We start from the raw sequence: 21,699 nt of genomic DNA on the forward strand, positions 1-21,699 counted from the left end.
GATTAACATTGTTGTCCAGCAAGGAATGGGAGGCAGGTGCTGGTTAATAAAGAGTGATACAAATACCTGACCCAAGACAAACCCAGCACCAGAGGAAGAAGACCAGCAGCCAGAACTCCACAAGAAAATGGCACATAGTCACAAACTAAACAGATTCTAACAAGAACACATTCTCATCTCCCTCTTTTTAACCACATTGGCAACTTGCTGCTGTGCACTCCTGTATGCAGTGAGCGGCTACTGCTGCAAACGGAACAGGGATATCAGAGGGTGTCTGCTCAAACTGACATTGTAAAATCTCTTGGTTCCTGCAATGTCAGTGTGTGCAGGGGTAAGAATTTAATATAGGCATTGATCTATATAAAGAGGATTTTGATCTTTGACCTTTTGCACAGAAGGACATCTAAAAGTGCTTTTACATTGCATTCAGTCACCTATTCATTTGTCCCGTCGGGCCTTACATCGGAATTCCCACTTAAACCGGGATTCAGGCATATGCGTCGACTGACGTGCATCATTTTCGGGCATGCCTCCTATGTCTACTGGAGAGAGACACCCAGATGCAGTCTACTATGTCTGTGTCAGGATTTGAACCCAGCAGCTCCTGTGCACCAGACGCCAGCTCTTCCCTATGAGCTATTCTGCTCGCTGGACAGTTCTGTGCTATCCCAAATACTTGTACTTATGTTGTTGCTGATGTCTCCACCCTGAGTTTCTGATTGCCTCCATCCTGATTGAACATGCTATTTAAACCTGGCCTTGCTCTTCTTTCCTTGCATGATTATTGAGCTACCAGCCTCTAGTCAAGCTTCCTTCCACCTGCTGCGTCTGCATATGGCATTGCTGCTCCTGATATCAACCTCTGGCTTTCCCGACTACGATTCCTGCTTATTTCTTCAAACTACATTGCTGTTCCTGATATCGACCTGTGGCTTTCCTGACTACGATTCCTGCTTATTTCTTCAAACTACATTGCGGTTCCTGTGTAGCGACTCCTTGGCTATCCCTGACTACGCTACCTGCTGCCCCTAATGATTGCAATGTCACTACTCCAAACCAGGTCAGTCCTTAACAGTCTGAGTGTCTGCCTCCAGTAGGCATACACGCTAGAAAATTATGCGCGTCAGAGTGCACTTTCGCTCTGCCGGAACGATCATAGTCTATGGCACCGTCGGCACATACGTTTTGCAAGGTGTTTTGACATGAGTCCCGACACGACCAATGAACAGGTGCCTGAAGGCAATGTGAAAGCACCCTTACTATAAAAACGCAACTTAGAGGCCTTTGCATCCAACACCAAATCTCTGTAAAAGATTGAAAGCGTGCTACGTGTAGCGGATTGCACTATGTCTGACCATAGAAGCCATGCTTGAGTTCGTAACAGTGGGAGAGAAAAATTGATCAAGAAATATATAAAAGAATGTATTTATCAAACTTTAAAAACTGCATGGCCATAAACAATCTATTTGTTAATAGTTCTAAATTGTAAACACGGTTTTTATTACCGTATACTGTGGATGTCATTTGTAAACTATTGCTAACAGGTTAATTTACTCCATTGTTTGTGGGCTTTAACTTTTAATTACACAAGTGATTGAAAGAAGTATTTTGAAAAAATATATACCCTGCACCTTGTGGATAATATCCAAAGCCCATCTGTCTGGAAAACAACATGGCAAAAGTACGAAAAAAAATATTTTTTTTACAAATGTATCAAACATTTAAACTTTTATTGCACAGGACACAATTACTTTAATTAAAGAAATTAGCTTAACCCTTCTAACCCTGATTTACTGAGACTTATTCAGTGTATTCTTCTATTTTGCAGGTTTGTTGTTTAAGAGGTGTACACTGCTACTACCCACCAGAGAAAGGCTCAAGTATATTCATAAGATTGTTTCTGAAGTAAGACTCTTGTAATATTTTTTTGCAAATATTTTGTTTCAGAATTACTGTTAGAACACAGACTGTACACATTATTAAATAGAGCACATAGACCTGATGAGGCTGATGTACTTTCATGGAAAATCAATCTTTGAATGATTGTATAATCTTGATATTAAGATGAGCATTTTAAAGTCCAGTAAAGAAGTGAAAAGCTCATGGGTCTGAATATATTCAGTCTCCGCTCACCCAACGTGACTGATAGTGGTAGCAAGATTGTCCATCAATGTTAGATTTGTGTGGGGTTGGCTCCCAGCAACACCACTGATCAGCTAATAATTTGTAGTAGTCTGGTGAGTGCCACATTCAGTTTATTTCTTGGTACTGCAGCTTATGCTTATTCAGATGTCTACAGAGCTGTGCTGCTAAGAAGTGAAATTGATGCCGTGTACCTCTGGACCATCAAAGATTTTTGATTAGCTGATCATGAGGTGTGTCAAGAATTGGACCTCCACCAGACATAATATTAAGGATGGACCATCAAATTTCCAGAAAACTCTTTGAAAATATTTACATACCAGTAGTTTCAGTGTGCAGTTTGCCTAGCCTAACCCTTTAGGGACCATAGAATTGTTTTCCGCTTTTGTTTTACTGTACTGTCTAAAAAAAAATCTGAATAGGCTGAAATTGACTGTTTTTTGTTTTTATTGCATTCATTATGCATTAAAAATGACCTGGAAAAATGATTGGTTAGGTCAGTCCAATAACAGCGATACCAAACATATGGTATTTTTTTCCCACCTAAGTAATGAAAATTTTTTTTAGAATTTTGCCCCAATTTTTTTATTTATTTTTTTTGCTTGGTGTCATCATTTACCAAAACCCATAACATTTTTATTTTTCTATTGCTGGTGCACAATGAGGGCTTGTTTTTTGTGCAGTGAGCTGACATTTTTGTTGATGCCAACATAGCTTTCATTCAGTGCTTATTTTTAGGGAGGTGAGGTGACCAGAAAAACACTTCTTGCATTTTGAATTTTTTTCCTCTTTGCAGTGTTTACCGCAGTGGTTAATTAATTAGATAGAGCAGACTTTCATGAACACGGTGATACCAAGACTATTGATATGAAAACAGAAGCCCCATGAACATACCCCCCCCTTTAGAAAATACACTGACACAAATGTAACTTCTTTTATGGATGGAGTCGGCCACAGCTTTATTAAGATGAATTTAACCGAACTGTATTTCTTTTATCTAACCATCGTCGAGCTGAAACGTTATGCACCAGCGGACTCCCGAAGGGCAAGTCATTCTTCAGTTTGTATAAAACTGCAACCATGTAATTTTACCACCAAGGAGGAGCTCGTGTAAACCTACACCGAGCCCCGATACCAACTTAAAAATAGAGCCTGCTCAACTCCGTCCTGAAGGCCGGAAAGAAATATATCCAGGCCTATATTGTTTAGGTGAACCCCATCTTGGGACATCAGGTGCTGATTTTTCTCTTCCAGCTGCCTGTGACAAATTACCTCACCCACCCTGGATGTAGCAAAATGTGAAATCTGGCAATTATGTTTACTTTTTACAGCTAAATCACCTTGCCAAGTGACCTGCGGAATGATTTTTGACCAACCTACAATTATTTCTGGGAAAAACGCTTGAGATCCGCCCGCATCTAGGCCATGAGTTCAGCCATTTTTAGAAAGCAAACGTCATTGCCACTGGTATAATCAAAACTACTGGAGAACCAGACATCTTGCTGGTCTCCACAGCCTCAGATAAAACCTGGGACATCTCTACATCACGTCCATATTCTGAAAACCTCTTTGTCAGTAAAAAGACATAGGAAGACTTCCGGGAGGTGGAGCCTGATGATGGCCGCTTTTTAACAAGAGCTCCTGGACCGTGGACGCTTTTAAAGTGCATTAGCGTCATATTCCATCATACAGAGGCCAGGATAAGGGCCGGACAAGGGTCATCAAACACTGACCCAGCTCTCCGGACTTCCCTCGGAATCACAGGGCACAGTCTGTGCCGCAAGCAGCGCCGCTCATAAACAACAGCCGAAGGTCTGGGACAGAGAAGGAGCCGGTGGGGGAAGGGCGAGCAGCGCGCCCCATCAGAAGCTTGAGCAGACTCACCGGATAGCTCCAGGAGGAGGGTGAGAAGCATCGGTGGAGTCCTGCGGTGTCCCTGCCCATGAGCGGCGGCGGTGAAGAAGAGAGACAGCGCGGGAAGAGCAGGTGAACCGGCGCCATATTGCCGAAAAGCGCGCCAAGCCCCATCACACCAGAGGCCGGGAGAGAGAGCCATGTCACTGCTGCTGCCGCTGATATAGGGTGAGCAGTGACGGGGGAAGTGGCAGTACCTCAGGAGCGGCAGGATAAGAAGGTGTGGGAGCAGGAATCAGTCCGGCACCGTCCTGCTAGAGAGCGTGCTGAGTCCTCTTGTCACAGGCTGCAGGCTGCACCACACTGAAGACCTACTGCAGGAGACAGAGTGGGTTGGCAATTGCTTTTGGAGGAAGGTGAGCGGGGTCTGAGAAGGACAGAGGTGATAATAGTGACATTAGACGGGGAAGGTGAGAGAAGAGACAGAGAGCCATCACCATTTTGCAGAAAAGTGCGCCAACACCATTAATTCTCTGCTGGGTAAACCTTACAGCCAAACAATTCAGAACAGCACAGACTCTAATCACAGCCATATACTGGCTGAAGTTTATTTGTAATATCTTTGAGAGAAGCTCTATAAATCCCTCTGGCACAATAATTGCGAGAGATTGAGGAAAAACTTGCACAACGTGGAAGTTGGCAGCAAAGCTGTGACAATTTACAAGACTTCCCAATCTATTCTCAGATGTAACTAATGCACATAGCGATATCACTGACAACTTTACTAACTACTTCAGGCATCTATCTCATCATGGACAAATTTGTGGGTAAAAACGCCAAGTCTGGCAGAAGTTCCACACGTAACCAGGCAGGCACATCTCCCACGTCTCAAAACGCTGACGTTAACACCGAGAACCCACAATCAATTGCAACTGCTATCATAGATCGGTTGATGCCTGAGATAGACAACCGTTTAGCAGCTTTTCAAACCTCCTTGGACACAATTGTCTCCCAAGTTAATACTCAGGGAGCACGCATAGCAGAAGCGGAACAAAGAATTTCAGACCTGGAGGACTCTGCCAAGGCCCTCAAAGACAAACTAGATGGCAAAGAAAAGGACATCTCAGACCTTATGGAGAAAGTAGATGACCTTGAAAATAGGTCTCGACGTAATAATCTGAGACTTATAGGCCTCCCAGAGTCTATCCCTCCCTCGGAGCTGGTCAAAATAGCATCAGAATGGTTGCCAAAATCTCTTGGGGTATTGCCAGCTTCAGGTGTAATGGCCATTGAGAGAGCACACAGGCTGGGGCCCCCGAGAGGAGGGGAGGGTGACAGACCAAGACCAGTCATCTTTAAAGTCCTGGACTTTCAAGACAAAGTCCGCATTTTGTCAGCGTACAGAAAACAACGCTCCCTGTCGTATGAGAACCACAAACTACTCCTGTTCCAGGATCATTCGGCCGCCCTGGCTGCCAGGCGCAAAGCTTTCAACCCTGCATGCAAACTCTTGGTGGATAATAGCATTCGCTTCGGCCTGCAATATCCTTCAATTTTGCGATTTGGCATAGGGGGGAAAAATTGGTCTTTCAGTGACCCAGAAAAGGCTTTGAAATTTCTTCGGGAGGATTCCAGGGCACTTCTTAATTCGGACGGCACCTGAACGAGTAGAGCTGCTTTAATTTATCACTACTCAGTGATGTCGTGTTTATGCTGATACCCTTTTTTTTTTGCCTTTAGAAGGCATGTTTACTATCTATATAGTGCTCACTCTGTGGTTGAGCACATCTGTTATAGTTATAAAGTTTCATTGGGACGGGGAGATGGGTGGGGGGGAGGGTCTCTGCATGTGCACATATAACACTTTGGTCCTAAGGGGTCTCATGCTCACTCGCTGGGATGGGTGGGGATCCCATTTACAACATTTACATGTGGGTCATGTGACTACTCGAAAAGGTGTGGGTTAATGGCTGATCAGGCCAGCTCTAAAGATACCACTATCCGCTCCCTACAATGGTGCTCGTGGAATGTCAATGGGTTAAATACTCCAATTAAGAGGAAAAAGGTTTTACATTTTTTACAAAAACATTTCCATGTCATTTTCCTTCAGAAAACACACTGGATTAAGGATAACCATCCCTCTCTGTGCAGAGGCTTCGTACACAAAAAAACAGCGAGGGGTAGCCATTCTAATATATAATGGCCTTAATTATGAGATACTTGACACCTTAGAGGATCCACAAGGCAGATTTCTCTTGGTTAAAATTGTGATTGAGGGAATGTGTTTTAACCTGGTCAACATCTATGCTCCTAACATGCCCGAGGTACAGTTTCAGGTTAAATTAATGGAGAGTTTGGCGGGGTGGGATACATCCCGGGTGGTCATGGGAGGTGATTTCAATGAGGTAACAGACATTTCCATGGATAGATCTAGCTCTAAGGATACTCATCGTCCAGTACAGGGAAATAGGATTCAACCATTGTTAGACCACCTAGACTTGATTGATATATGGAGAATGCAACACCCCCTGGAGCGGGACTATTCTCATTATTCCCACGTACATGATTCCCATGCCAGGATTGACTGCTGGTTAATACATGAGTCATTAATACCCCTAATAACAAAGACAAACATCCAAAATATTCACATATCGGATCATGCCCCAGTAACGTTTCAATCTAAACTAACATCCCCGGTTCACCAAGAGATGAAATGGCGCTTCCCTTCATACCTCTACCAGTCGGATGACTTTAAAAAACATTTACAGATGTCATGGGAGGTCTATAAAAATGACAACCACGTTCATTGTGACGACACACATTTATTTTGGATGGCCTCTAAGGCCGTGCTGAGAGGTCAAATTATCTCCTATGTCAGCCACAAGAGAAAAGATATAATGAAAAGAATGGTGGAAACACAAAAATTAGTAACCCTAGCCTACAAGGATTTTAAACTAAATAACACCCCACTGACAAGGGAAAAGTTCTTAAAGGCTAAGGAGGAGGCGGACTCTCTAGCTCATGAGATAGCTATGTTCAATTTGGATTACCAAAAACACAAATATTTTAAATGGGGCAACAAACCGGGGAGGGTACTGGCATCCCTTACACGACCGTACAGGAAAGCAACAAGAATAAATAAAATACAACAACGCAACGGTCACATTCTAACAAGCAATGAGGAGATAGTGAATGAATTTAGATCATTTTTTGGCGAGTTGTACAGATCAGATACGGGGGGAGGAGGGGAGAGTGGGGAGTTTCTCAGGGAGCACCTTGCACCTGCACTCACGGAGGAAGAGAGGGAGGCCATTAATTCCCCCATAACACCCTCAGAAATTTTACAAGTCATAAATAAACTTAAATTATCTAAGGCACCAGGCCCAGATGGATTCAGCAATGAACACTATAAGATTCTAGGGACACACCTGGCCCCTCACTTGTCTAACAACATAGTCAAATGCGGTCATCTCCCTGATCGGTTTAATGAGGCGGTGGTTATTGTCCTTCCAAAACCGGGCAAAGATCACTTGCAAGTTGAGGGATATAGGCCCATCTCACTACTTAATTCGGATTTCAAAATTTTTACTAAAATTCTGGCCGACAGACTACAAAGAATATTCCCAAATGTAATCTTGCCACAGCAAACTGGCTTTGTGCATGGGAAATCCATTACGTACAACATCAGGACAGCTCTGGGCGCCATATCTTATAGTAGAGCGCAGAAACTTATGAAAACTATCGTGGTTAGCCTCGACGCCGATAAAGCGTTCGATAGGGTTTCGTGGGATTACCTATATGAGCTGCTATCGTTTAGAGAATTTGGCCCGTGGTTCTGTGAAGCTGTTAAATCAATTTATAGAAAGCCGATGTCTAGGATGTCTGTAAATAACATATTGTCTAAGTCCTTTGAGATCCAGCGGGGGACGCGTCAGGGTTGTCCTTTGTCTCCCCTCTTGTTTAATATAGCATTAGATCCATTCCTGAGGACGTTGCAAAACGAGGTGACATTTGAAGGAGTGAAAATGGGAGCTACATCCATAAAAATCTCAGCATTTGCTGATGATGTTCTTTTATTCATTGCCAATCCAGCTCAAGCAATCCCGGCCATTATGAATATCTTGGAGAAATTTGGCATTTGCTCCGGATTTAAGGTTAACTATAGTAAATCCGAGACCTTGGCGGTTTTCAGGTCTGGGAGGTCGGGCGATCCCTCGTTCCCATTCCATTGGAGCCAGGAATCAATCAAATGTCTGGGGATAAGGTTGCCGGCGGACCCATCCATTCTATATAGAGCTAACTATAAACCATTAATCTCCTCCATAATTAACCTCCTCCATTCGTGGAAACATTTCACACTGTCATTCTCCGGGAGATGTCATTTAATTAAAATGATAGTGTTTCCTAAACTGCTATATGCTTTTCAAACATTGCCCCTTCTCCTGTCTAGAACAGATCTGGGTTTATTGATATTACGTTCAAGGTGAAAAGAGAGTGGACCCTCTGGACCGTGGAAGAGACCTACCCCTGGGCGAGCAGACCTAATGGTAACCAACCCCTATACAGGGACTGTCAGGAGCAGGCCCAGAGGTCGCTAATCCACGGTAGCAGATACCAAGAGGGACGGCTCCGGAGGACAAAGAAAAAGACACAAGCTGGAGTACCGAAGCAGAGGCGGAGGGACAAATGGCAACGGAGAATGGAAGAGGACGACTAGCTAGAGCTGAAGAAAGACTGGAACAGGAGCAGAACAGAGGAAGAGAAAGCACCAAAAGAAACGGGAAAGTGGCGAGCAAAAGGGCGAGAGCAAAATAGTAACACTCGGAGCTGACTGAAGCACAGTAGCACAAAGCAGAAGGGCCAGAGACAGAAGCAAAATAGCAAATGATACTCAGGCACCTCCTAACAGAGGAGGTGGCCTGAAATACCCCGAACCTACCCAGGATTGGCCAAGACAGAAGGTATCCGGAAACAGAGGATCAGCGTCAGCTGCGAATCCCTGTGCACCTGCACAGAAGCTAGACAAGGTGCCGGGAACGAGCGCGCCGCCCACCAGCAGTAGGACAGCGGGAGCGCGCACTATAGGCGGGAGTTCGCGATGCCGAGGAGGAAGCGCGCCGGAACCCGGAAGCCGCAGCACCGGCGGAAGGAGCGGCGCGACGAGAGCCAGGGACGGAGCCGCAAAGGTGAGTAGCGGCCGTAACAGTACCCCCCTCCTTAAAATCCCCCCTTCCAAAACTGGAGAGAAATTTGTTTAGAAGGCGAGGTGCATTGATATTCTCCAGAGGCTCCCACGATCTCTCCTCAGGACCAAACCCTTTCCAATCCACCAAGAAATATTTTCTCCCACGAACCCTCTTCATAGCTAAAATATCCCTCACCTCAAAGATATTATCGGCACAGGCAGGCAGAGGAGAGGCGCAGGAAGAAGGGTGAAAGCGATTAAACGTAACCGGTTTGAGTAGGGACACATGGAAGGTATTGGGAACACGGAGCGAAGCAGGCAACTTCAGCTTGTAAGCGACATCGTTGACTCGACTCAGAACCTCAAAGGGACCGATGTAGCGAGGACCAAGCTTGCAGGAAGGTATCTTGAGTCTAATGTAACGTGAGGAGAGCCAGACTTTGTCGCCGGGTAGAAACGGAGAAATATCCAATCGCCTCTTGTCGGCAAATCTCTTCATCCTCACAGATGCCTTATCGAGAGCGCTTTTAACTTGTCCCCAAACAGACGAAAAGTCCGAAGTCAAAGTATCTGCTGCCGGTACTCCAGACGTAGAGGAGATCGGGAGAGGCATATTAGGATGTTGTCCGAAAACGATAAAAAATGGAGACTTAGCAGAAGACTCATTGGAATGGTTATTATAGGCAAACTCAGCCCATGGCAGAAGGTTAACCCAATCATCCTGATGGGCGTTAGAGAAATGACGACGATAAGTAGCCACGATCTGATTTATTCGTTCAGCTTGACCATTAGTCTGAGGGTGATAGGCAGATGAAAAATCTAAAGAAATCTTCAGGAGTTTGCATAGTGCCCTCCAAAAATGCGAAGTAAACTGTACCCCTCTGTCGGACACAATGTTTTGAGGAAAACCATGACGTTTGAAGATATTAGAAATGAAGATCTTCGCCAATTCTGGAGCCGAAGGTAGACCAGGCAGGGGTACAAAATGAGCCATCTTGGAAAACCGATCCACTACCGTAAGGATGACTGTACAACCAGAGGAATTTGGTAAGTCGATAATGAAGTCCATGGCGATGTGCTGCCACGGACTAGAAGGTACTGGAAGAGGAAGCAGACCTCCATGAGGTAACTGTCTTGGAACTTTTGTATTTAGCACAGGAAGGACAGGAGGCGACAAAGTCTTTAATATCAAGACGCAACGAAGGCCACTAATAGTAGCGAGAGATGAGAAGGAAGGTCTTCTTTATCCCTGCATGGCCTGCTAATTTAGGGGAGTGTCCCCAACGAAGAACTCTCTCTCTGTCGTTTTCAGCCACCAGTGTCTTACCAGGAGGGGGACAGGTCATCCTCAAAGGTGCCACCGTGATGATCTTGCAGGGATCCAAAATATGTGATGGTTCTTCGTCCAAGTCTTCCGGCTGCGAAAGCCTGGACAGAGCGTCTGCTTTGACATTTTTGTCACCGGGCCGAAAACGAAGCTCGAAATCGAAGCGAGCAAAGAACAGAGACCAACGAGCCTGCCGTGGATTTAGTCTTTGCGCGGTTTGAAGGTAGGCCAAATTCTTGTGGTCAGAGAAAATTACGAATGGATGAACTGCTCCTTCGAGAAGATGCCTCCATTCCTCTAGGGCTAATTTAATAGCCAAGAGTTCTCGGTCTCCAATGGTACAATTACGTTCAGATGCAGAAAACGTCTTGGAAAAGAATCCGCAAGGAACCAGATGACACACTGAGGACCTTTGGGAGAGAACTGCTCCAGCCCCCGTGGAGGAGGCGTCCACCTCGAGAACGAATGGCTTGTTAATCTCAGGATGGTGTAACACTGGAGCGGAGGAAAAGGACTGTTTCAAGAGCAAAAAGACATTCTTGGCCTCCGGGGTCCAAGTCTTCGGGTTGGAACCTTTGTGGGTGAGAGCAGTAGTAGTTGGCAAATCCCACAAACCGCTGGATGGCTTTTATTCCATGGGGACGTGGCCAATTGAGAATGGCATTCACTTTCTCAGGGTCCATCTTGAGGCCGGAATCCGAAACAATATATCCAAGAAAGGGCAAAGAAGTTTGTTCAAATAGACATTTCTCATATTTAGCGTAAAGACGGTTCTCTCTTAGCCGCTGCAGGACCAGGCGAACACTTCTTCTGTGGGATGGCAAATCTGCTGAGAACACCAGGATGTCGTCTAAATATACCACAACACAGGAATAGAGAAGGTCACTAAAAATGTCATTAACGAATTCTTGGAAGACTGCGGGAGCATTACAGAGGCCGAATGGCATGACCAAGTATTCATAATGGCCGTCTCGAGTATTAAAAGCGGTTTTCCATTCATCACCGGCGCGGATTCGGACAAGATTATAAGCTCCACGAAGGTCTAACTTGGTGAAAATTCGCGCCCCTCTGAGACGATCAAAGAGCTCAGAGATGAGAGGTAGAGGGTACTTGTTCTTGACCGTGATGTTGTTCAACCCTCTGTAGTCGATGCAAGGTCTAAGTGAACCGTCCTTCTTTTTGACGAAGAAGAATCCCGCACCTGCGGGAGACGAAGACTTACGAATGAAACCCTTAGACAAGTTCTCTTGGATGTATTCAGACATGGCTTTGGTCTCAGCCGGAGAAAGTGGATAAATTCTCCCCCTAGGTGGGGTGGAACCGGGGAGAAGTTCGATAGGGCAATCATAGGCACGATGTGGAGGAAGGCTCTCGGCCTCCTTTTTATCGAAAACATCTAAGAACGACCAGTATGGAGAAGGTAGATCAGAGGGAACGGAAACTGCCGGAGGTGGAGAAACAGGACGAACTGATTGCAGGCATTGTCTATGACAAGAAGAACCCCAACGAAGCACGTCACCCGAACGCCAGTCAAGAGTAGGTTCATGAGTTCGGAGCCATGGTAATCCAAGCAGAAGAGCATGGGCGAGGTTAGGGAGAACGTAGAAAGAGATCTTCTCATGATGTAGGGCTCCGATCTGAAGTTCAATTTCTTCCGTTACCAGGGTGATGGCGTCTTGCAAAGGTCTTCCATCTACGGAGGCGATCAAATGAGGAGAATCCAAAGAGCACTGGAACGCGAAGCCTCCGAACCGCCTCAAGGCTGATAAAGTTGCCTGCCGCACCCGAATCCACATACGCTACCTCGGAAAAACGCTTCAGTTTAAAAATAAGCAAGACGGACAGAAACAGGGGTTGAGAGGGATCAGAATCACCTAGGGAGGCCTCTCTTACCTGTCCTAGGCGTAGGAGTTTTCCGGTCTCTCAGGGCAAGATCGTAGTAAATGCGAAGCACTACCGCAGTAGAAACAGAGTCCCTGGGAACGTCTCTCCTGACGACGTTGCTCAGCCAATTTGACGCGATCTACTTGCATAGCCTCTGGTACGGATGCAGTAGAAGACAACAGGGGCCGTGGGCTCCCTGACCTGCGAACGGAGGGTAAAGAGCGAACGGACCTCATCTCTCTTATGGACTCACGAGTTCGCTCTTGGAAGCACAGGTCTATGCATGTAGACAAGGCTATAAGATCCTCTAAAGAGGTTGGGGTATCTCTTCCTGCCAACTCATCTTTTATCCGAGAGGACAGGCCTCGCCAGAACGCACCTACCAAAGCCTCATTGTTCCACCCAAGCTCAGAGGCTAGTGTGCGAAAGCGGATGGCATACTGACCTACTGTTTGGGAGCCCTGTTGTAGGTTGAAAAGCGACTCAGTAGTGGAAGCTAAGCGTCCGGGCTCGTCAAAAACTCGGCGGAAAGTCTCAAGAAAAATAACTAACTGAGAAACTATGGGATCATCCCGCTCCCACAAGGGATTGACCCAAGCCAGAGCCTCTCCCTCTAAATGAGACACAATAAAAGCCACCTTGGCTCTATCGGTAGGATATTGCTGAGGGAGGAGTTCGAAGTGGAGACGGCACTGGTTTAGGAATCCCCTACAGAGTTTAGGATCCCCGTTATACCTGGGAGGTTTGCCTAAGCGAGGTGGCGGATGGGGTGAAACCGTAAAATTAGGATCCTGAGGGGCTACCTGAGCGGAGAGCGATTGCAAGTTAAGTAAACGGTCATCAATAGAGGCCATATAAGAAAGCATGCGTGTCTGCGTATCGCACTGCTGGGAGAGCTCTTGCTTCAGACCCGCAATTTGAGAAGCATTAGCTGGGTCGGAGGTTTGTAGAGCGGTCAGACGAGTCTCCAAGGTTTTTAAGAAAGACATGATGCGCTGCTGATTATCGCGCAGATGCGCCAATTCTTTCTGAGCCGAAAACGTGGCACCTGCGGGGTCCATGGCCTGAGTATTCTATTACGTTCAAGGTGAAAAGAGAGTGGACCCTCTGGACCGTGGAAGAGACCTACCCCTGGGCGAGCAGACCTAATGGTAACCAACCCCTATACAGGGACTGTCAGGAGCAGGCCCAGAGGTCGCTAATCCACGGTAGCAGATACCAAGAGGGACGGCTCCGGAGGACAAAGAAAAAGACACAAACTGGAGTACAGAGGCGGAGGGACAAATGGCAACGGAGAATGGAAGAGGACGACTAGCTAGAGCTGAAGAACGACTGGAACAGGAGCGGAACAGAGGAAGAGAAAGCACCAAAAGAAACGGGAAAGTGGCGAGCAAAAGGGCGAGAGCAAAGGAGTAACACTCGGAGTTGACTGAAGCACAGTAGCACAAAGCAGAAGGGCCAGAGACAGAAGCAAAATAGCAAATGATACTCAGGCACCTCCTAACCGAGGAGGTGGCCTGAAATACCCCGAACCTACCCAGGATTGGCCGAGACAGAAGGTATCCGGAAACAGAGGATCAGCGTCAGCTGCGAATCCCTGTGCACCTGCACAGAAGCTAGACAAGGTGCCGGGAACGAGCGCGCCGCCCACCAGCAGTAGGACAGCGGGAGCGTGCACTGAAGGCGGGAGTTCGCGACGCCGAGGAGGAAGCGCGCCGGAACTCGGAAGCCGCAGCACCGGCGGAAGGAGCGGCGCGACGAGAGCCAGGGACGGAGCCGCAAAGGTGAGTAGCGGCCGTAACAATTGAATTCAAACTTTCGTAAATTTATTTGGGGGGTTGGAGGTAGAACATGCATAAGTCTTGCAAGACTGCAGGCGACAAGAATGGAGGGCGGGGTCAATCTTCCTGATTTGGGAAGATATAACTTGGCGGCTAATTTTAGATATGCTATTGATTGGATAAGGGGTGTCTCTCACTTCGCTAATGTCAACCTGGAACAACAAATCTACCCACATATCTCGTTGTTGGCTCTGTTAGACTTACATGGGGAGGACCTTCCAAAGGGGATACAGGAACACCCGTCACTATGGCAAACGTTACAGACCTGGCGACGCTGTAGAAAAATCTGTAAACTACAGACTGGTTTATCCCCATATCAGTCTTTTCTGGGTAACCCTGGATTCTTGAGGGGTTCTGCACCATCATCTTATAAACTTTTGGCTTCCCGGGGCTGTGGGCAGGTAATTGATCTATTGGATTTCAACTTCTCGGTGTTATCCTTTGAAGCGGCGTCACAGCGCTTCTCATTATTTAGTAATAGACCTTTCCTATTTCTTCAGGCACGTAGCTTAGCACAGAAGTGTCAGTCGATGGGGGGGACGGTAGAGGGGAGAATCAACTTGGATGGGTTTATTAGAAATGCCAAATCCCAACCGGCCTCTATAAGTAGCATTTACTCGACGATTCGCAAAAAGTGGTCTTGGGAAGGAAAAACCACGGGAGTGGCGAGATGGTTGAGGGACTTGCCATGTCTCAGGGTGGAGGACCTCCTTGACGCTACTTCGGCACAAAGGAAAATTCTGCCATACAGCAGCTACACTGACATGACACTCTTAATATTACACGGAGCCTACATTACACCTTGCTTACAATCTAGGATGTCTCCCTCCAACATTTACCTATGTTCTAAATTCAAATCTCGCAACACTGACATATTTCACCACTTATGGAGTTGCCCGAAAATTCAAGAGTCATGGGGTTATGTTTATGATGAACTGCAGAGATTGTGTGGAGTCAACTTCACACTTACTCCACAATGGGCTATTTTTAATATTCTAGACGAGGCATCTCACAAACTGCCCAGATACACCAAAGCAACGCTCACGATATGGGCTTCAGCGACTAGGAAAAGTATACTACATCAGTGGTTGAGTCCAACAGTCCCATCGCTCTCTTTTATCCGCACCAAAATCCAATTCATATTTAGAATGGAGTGGATGGACGCACTGACTAACAGGGAGAAATTGGTGGGTAAATTTTTATCCACGTGGGCTACATTCATTCCGTCTCTTCCTCTAGAGACTAGAGAGAGGCTAAGAACGCAATTTGAGAATACCCAATGGTATTTACTACAGCGGATAGGCGGCAACACACCAATTCCATAATACAGCTCGTTGATTATACACATGCAGAGATAGAGTTTTTGGGAGGGAGTGGGATCTGGGTTACTGTTATTTCCATTGTCTTGTTTGAATTGGAATTGGTTACTTTGTATTGGAAATGTAAAAATTCAATAAACAGATTTGAAAAAAAAAAAAAAAGACATAGGAATCATAATGTTGGCCTCGGAGAACCTAAAAGATATATATGTTAGTTTAACAGCTCAGAGCGAATGTAACTTGCAAAACATTCTAATTTCCAATGCCCAATTCCCTGAATCTCCTTATTTGATATGCCTGCCCTGGACTCTTCCGTAGCTGGGTCGATCCTGAATGAATGAGCGGCAAAATCATTGGGAGAAACACCCATCAGAGCTAGACAACGCTTTAGAATGGACTTAATTTAAAAACGAGTCAGAGAACTACTGTCAAAATTATATAAAACATTCTTATTCTTTGGACAGAAGAACAAATAATCAACAATTGCAGGAAAAAGAAGAAATGTTCCAGCTTCTGGAAAACCAGAAGCTGGAATATTTCTTCTTTTTCCTGTAATTGCTATACATGAGTGGTTGGCTCGTGGTTCCGTGCACGCTGGACTCCTATAAACTTCAACGGTAAGCTGGCACTATGCTTTTCTGCAAATAATCAACAACCATACGGATAGGGCATACCAAACCATAGAACCGTTTTAAAGGGATCTAAAATCCACAACCAAATTATCCATTTTAGATAGCCAGATCCGTAGACGGATGGAATCATTACTAGCAAAATGCCATCTTTTTGTAAACACTCTGACTTCTCTTTAGAGGGCGCAACAAGCTTGTTGACCCGAAAGGGCCTCGAAAAAGGCTAATTAAAAAGCCGCACTGTATAAAGCCGCCTCGTATTTATCCTTGCATACTGTATGGATTGCAGAGATCAACCGGCCCAACAATTAATAGGTAATTGGGCGCCAACATTGTTTTCTGACTACATTTTTCCAGCCCTTCAACGCTTGGCGAATAAGGAAGGACTTAGTGAGGTCAACAATACCCCAAAAACAAAAATGAAAACTTAAGCCCGCTAATTTGATCTGCGCTACCGTAGAGGAAACACCAATGTTCCTCACGAATAAAAAATACTAAACCATTTTACCTAGAAGGGAAAAAACATCTTTTTCACAAAACCTTGGTCCAACAAAAAGACACCAGTCGTTCCATGCCTTACCATTGTTGTTCCATGTAGCAGGAGCCAAAGAAGACCTGATCAAAGATCATCGGTACCTCCCATAGCTCCGGGGGGCTCAGTGTTCCCTGGCAGTTTCCGACATGAGTTCCCAAAAATCCTGCCAACGAAAACGTGACAAAGCATCAGCACAGACATTCTTAAACCCCAAGAACATGACGTGATCTAAACCAATTGTTAAACTGAAGGCACCGAAGTACCAAATGCCTGAGCAAAGCTAAAATTGGCAAAAAAGATGATGTGAGATTGTTTATGCAGCTTACTACACCAGAATTGATTGTGCAGAAACACACCTTCCGATTTGCGAGTCTGGAGCCCCAAAGTTCGACGGTTACCATGATGGGAAATAGCTCAAGGAAGGAGATGTTACTTCACAGTCTGGAGCTGATCAAAGACTCCGGCCAGGAATATGCACACCACTCGATGCTGAAAATAGCACCGAAGCCAGCAGAGTCAATAAATAACTCTAACTCAACTTTAAACATGTCGGTCGATTGACAATACTTATGACCATTGTCGTTAATGAGAAACATTTTCCAAATATTCAATCGTCCTTCATGGATCTTGATATTCAAATTTGATGCAAAGGTCTAGAAATACCCTTGGTGACCAAAGACAGCAGCTAGAAAAAAAACTCTGTCCATGGTCATTACCCAACAAGCAAAAACCAAAAGCCCGAGCAGAGATTGCATTTGTTTAAGCGTCACTTTTTTGTCTGCACAAAAACATACAATTATATGCAAAAGCTTATCCTGTCCAGGACCCCTTCCATATAAGGATAGTGGTCCACTAATGTTTGTTTTTATTTTACATTATTTTTTAGTCCCTTTAGGGAACTTCAAGTTGCTATCACTTGTACTATATATTGCACGGTATTGCAGTATTACAGTATATACTGCCGTATATAGTGTAAACCTTCAGCAGGACTCCAGCTGCCATTGTAGCCCATCGGTCCTCCGCAAATGTGAGGCGGGAGACCAATGGGAGCTGGTGCACATACTGTATGTAGCAGTGCACCATCTATTTAAATAGCGCTATCAGAGATTGTTCCCCCGTTGTTAGAGATAGATGTTGGCTATGTAATATACAGTTAGGGCCAGAAATATTTGGACAGTGACACAATTTTCGCGAGTTGGGCTCTGCATGCCACCACATTGGATTTGAAATGAAACCTCTACAACAGAATTCAAGTGCAGATTGTAACGTTTAATTTGAAGGGTTGAACAAAAATATCTGATAGAAAATGTAGGAATTGTACACATTTCTTTACAAACACTCCACATTTTAGGAGGTCAAAAGTAATTGGACAAATAAACATAACCCAAACAAAATCTTTTTATTTTCAATATTTTGTTGCAAATCCTTTGGAGGCAATCACTGCCTTAAGTCTGGAACCCATGGACATCACCAAACGCTGGGTTTCCTCCTTCTTAATGCTTTGCCAGGCCTTTACAGCCGCAGCCTTCAGGTCTTGCTTGTTTGTGGGTCTTTCCGTCTTAAGTCTGGATTTGAGCAAGTGAAATGCATGCTCAATTGGGTTTAGATCTGGGGATTGACTTGGCCATTGCAGAATGTTCCACTTTTTGGCACTCATGAACTCCTGGGTAGCTTTGGCTGTATGCTTGGGGTCATTGTCCATCTGTACTATGAAGCGCCGTCCAATCAACTTTGCAGCATTTGGCTGAATCTGGACTGAAAGTATATCCCGGTACACTTCAGAATTCATCCGGCTACTCTTGTCTGCTCTTATGTCATCAATAAACACAAGTGACCCAGTGCCATTGAAAGCCATGCATGCCCATGCCATCACGTTGCCTCCACCATGTTTTACAGAGGATGTGGTGTGCCTTGGATCATGTGCCGTTCCCTTTCTTCTCATCATTCTGGTACAGGTTGATCTTTGTCTCATCTGTCCATAGAATACTTTTCCAGAACTGAGCTGGCTTCTTGAGGTGTTTTTCTGCAAATTTAACTCTGGCCTGTCTATTTTTGGTATTGATGAATGGTTTGCATCTAGATGTGAACCCTTTGTATTTACTGTCATGGAGTCTTCTCTTTACTGTTGACTTAGAGACAGATACACCTACTTCACTGAGAGTGTTCTGGACTTCAGTTGATGTTGTGAACGGGTTCTTCTTCACCAAATTAAGTATGCGGCGATCATCCACCACTGTTGTCATCCGTGGACGCCCAGGCCTTTTTGAGTTCCCAAGCTCACCAGTCAATTCCTTTTTTCTCAGAATGTACCCAACTGTTGATTTTGCTACTCCAAGCATGTCTGCTATCTCTCTGATGGATTTTTTCTTTTTTTTCAGCCTCAGGATGTTCTGCTTCACCTCAATTGAGAGTTCCTTTGACCGCATGTTGTCTGCTCACAGCAACAGCTTCCAAATGCAAAACCACACACCTGGAATCCACCCCTGACCTTTTAACTACTTCATTGATTACAGGTTAACGAGGGAGACGCCTTCAGAGTTAATTGCAGCCCTTAGAGTCCATTGTCCAATTACTTTTGGTCCCTTGAAAAAGAGGACGCTATGCATTACAGAACTATGATTCCTAAACCCTTTCTCCGATTTGGATGTGGAAACTATCATATTGCAGCTGGGAGTGTGCACTTTCAGCCCATATTACATACATAATTGTATTTCTGAACATGTTTTTGTAAACAGCTAAAATAACAAAACTTGTGTCACTGTCCAAATATTTCTGGCCCTAACTGTAGCTGGCATTAGCTGTGTAACGTGTGGAGGGAAGTCAGCTCCTGAGCCCCTCCACACATGTGGATCACTTCCTGAGATGTTAATTCACGTCTTTATACAAGTTCTTTATATAGGAAGGGATATAATAACATCTTTTTATACACCCTCTTAGTAATTTCTAGTGCGTCCCTCTTTAGGACCCTCATTTCTAATCAAGAGTGGAGAGCTGCTGAAAAGTGTGTTTCTCACTTTGGAACTCTGAGTGGCTGCAGGGAGACTAAAGGTACCTTCACACTAAACGATATCGCTAGCGATCCGTGACGTTGCAGCGTCCTGGCTAGCGATATCGTTCAGTTTGACACGCAGCAGCGATCAGAATCCTGCTGTGATATCGTTGGTCGGGGCTAGAAGGCCAGAACTTTATTTGTTGGCTGGACCTCCTGCAGACATCGCTGAATCACCGTGTGTGACACCGATTCAGCGATGTCTTCGCTGGTAACCAGGGTAAACATCGGGTTACTAAGCGCAGGGCCGTGCTTAGTAACCCGATGTTTACCCTGGATACCATCCTAAAAGTAAAAAAAAAACAAAACGCTTCATACTTACCTTCAGCTGTCTGTCTTCCGGCGCTGTGCTTTCCTGCACTCACTGTGAGCACAGCGGCCGGAAAGCAGAGCGGTGACGTCACCGCTCTGCTTTCCGGCCGCTGTGCTCACAGCCAGTACAGTACAGAGAAGCACAGCGCCGGAGGACAGACAGCCGAAGGTAAGTATGAAGCGTTTGTTTTTTTTTACTTTTAGGATGGTATCCAGGGTAAACATTGGGTTACTAAGCGCGGCCCTGCGCTTAGTAACCCGATGTTTACCCTGGTTACCGGCATCGTTGGTCGCTGGAGAGCTGTCTGTGTGACAGCTCTCCAGCGACCAAACAGCGACGCTGCAGCGATCCGGATCGTTGTCTGGATCGCTGCAGCGTCGTTTAGTGTGAAGGTACCTTAAGGCCGGTTTCACACGTCAGTGTCTCCGGTACGTGAGGTGACAGTTTCCTCACGTACCGGAGACACTGACACACGTAGACACATAAAAATCAATGCATCTGTGGGAGCGCACGTATTACACGGACCCATTAAAGTCAATGGGTCCGTGTAAAACACGTACCGCACACGGACAACGTCTCCAGTCCGTGTGCCGTGCAAGAGACAGCGTTACATTAAGCGCTGTCCCCCCCACTGGTGCTGAAACCGCAATTCATATCTTCCCTTCAGCAGCGTTTGCTGCAGAGAAGATATGAATAATAGTGTTTAAAATAAAGATCTATGTGCTCATTTACAGTAATGAATATGCGGCTCCACCTCCCATAGGGGTGGAGCCGCATATTCATTACTGTAATCGGCGGCCCCACGTGACCGCATACAGGAGAAGATGCGGCCAGAACAGGAAGCAGCGACAGCCAACGAGGGAGCTTGGTGAGTATTTTCAGAACAGCGGGGGGGGGGAGGGGCGCATAGATCTTTATTTTAAACACTATTATTCATATCTTCTCTACAGCAAACGCTGCTGCAGGGAAGATATGAATCGCAGCTTCAGCACCAGATGCTGGTACGTGTGGTACCCAGCACGGTGCGTGTTGTACCCAGTGGGCACACGGGCGGCACACGTGTGCCGCACGTGTGCCACAAAAACGTAGGGGCACACTGACACGGATAATTCTGGTACCGATTTTTTTCCGGTACTGGAATTATCTGGACGTGTGAAACCGGCCTAAGGCTTTGTGCACACAGTGCGTTTTTGATGCATTTTCTCTGCGTTTTTTCCCGGCCGGAAATGGGCCAAAAAAAACCTATGGAATCCTTATGCAAGCTAATTCAATGATAATTCGGAAGTGTTGTGCCCAAGATCAGTACATTTCCTTTAAGTATTTGCGGTGGGGTTTTTTTTTCCTGCAGCATGTCATTTCTTTGTGCATTTCTGCAGTGTTTTTCATCCATTGACTTCAAATAAGTCAGCAAAAAGCAGGTATGTACATTTTTGCATACTTGCTGAGTTTTTGTTTGCGTTTTTTTCCGGCTTCCTATGGTGTTTCCCACACTGTCATCTGTGTGACAACATGGGAAACACCAATGCGGTGGTTCTTATCAACGGTAACGCTACCACCGGTAAGACCGTCAGTCAAAGCGCTGTTGTCAGATGTTAGCGTGACCCCCCAGCTGTGAGGGTGA

General features: G+C 45.6%; 1 protein-coding gene across 1 annotated transcript in view; it reads left to right on the forward strand.

Moving 5' to 3' along the window:
* The window catches only part of FBXO47 (F-box protein 47), a 421,223-nt gene that overhangs the window by 127,282 nt on the left and 272,242 nt on the right, over positions 1-21,699 (forward strand). Inside the window, exon 3 of the mRNA XM_069751683.1 lies at positions 1,829-1,905. Coding sequence (XP_069607784.1) covers positions 1,829-1,905 — 77 coding nt within the window. The remainder of the gene's footprint in view (positions 1-1,828; positions 1,906-21,699) is intronic.

The sequence above is a fragment of the Ranitomeya imitator genome, chromosome 2, assembly GCF_032444005.1.
Source record: "Ranitomeya imitator isolate aRanImi1 chromosome 2, aRanImi1.pri, whole genome shotgun sequence".
Lineage (NCBI taxonomy): Eukaryota > Metazoa > Chordata > Amphibia > Anura > Dendrobatidae > Ranitomeya > Ranitomeya imitator.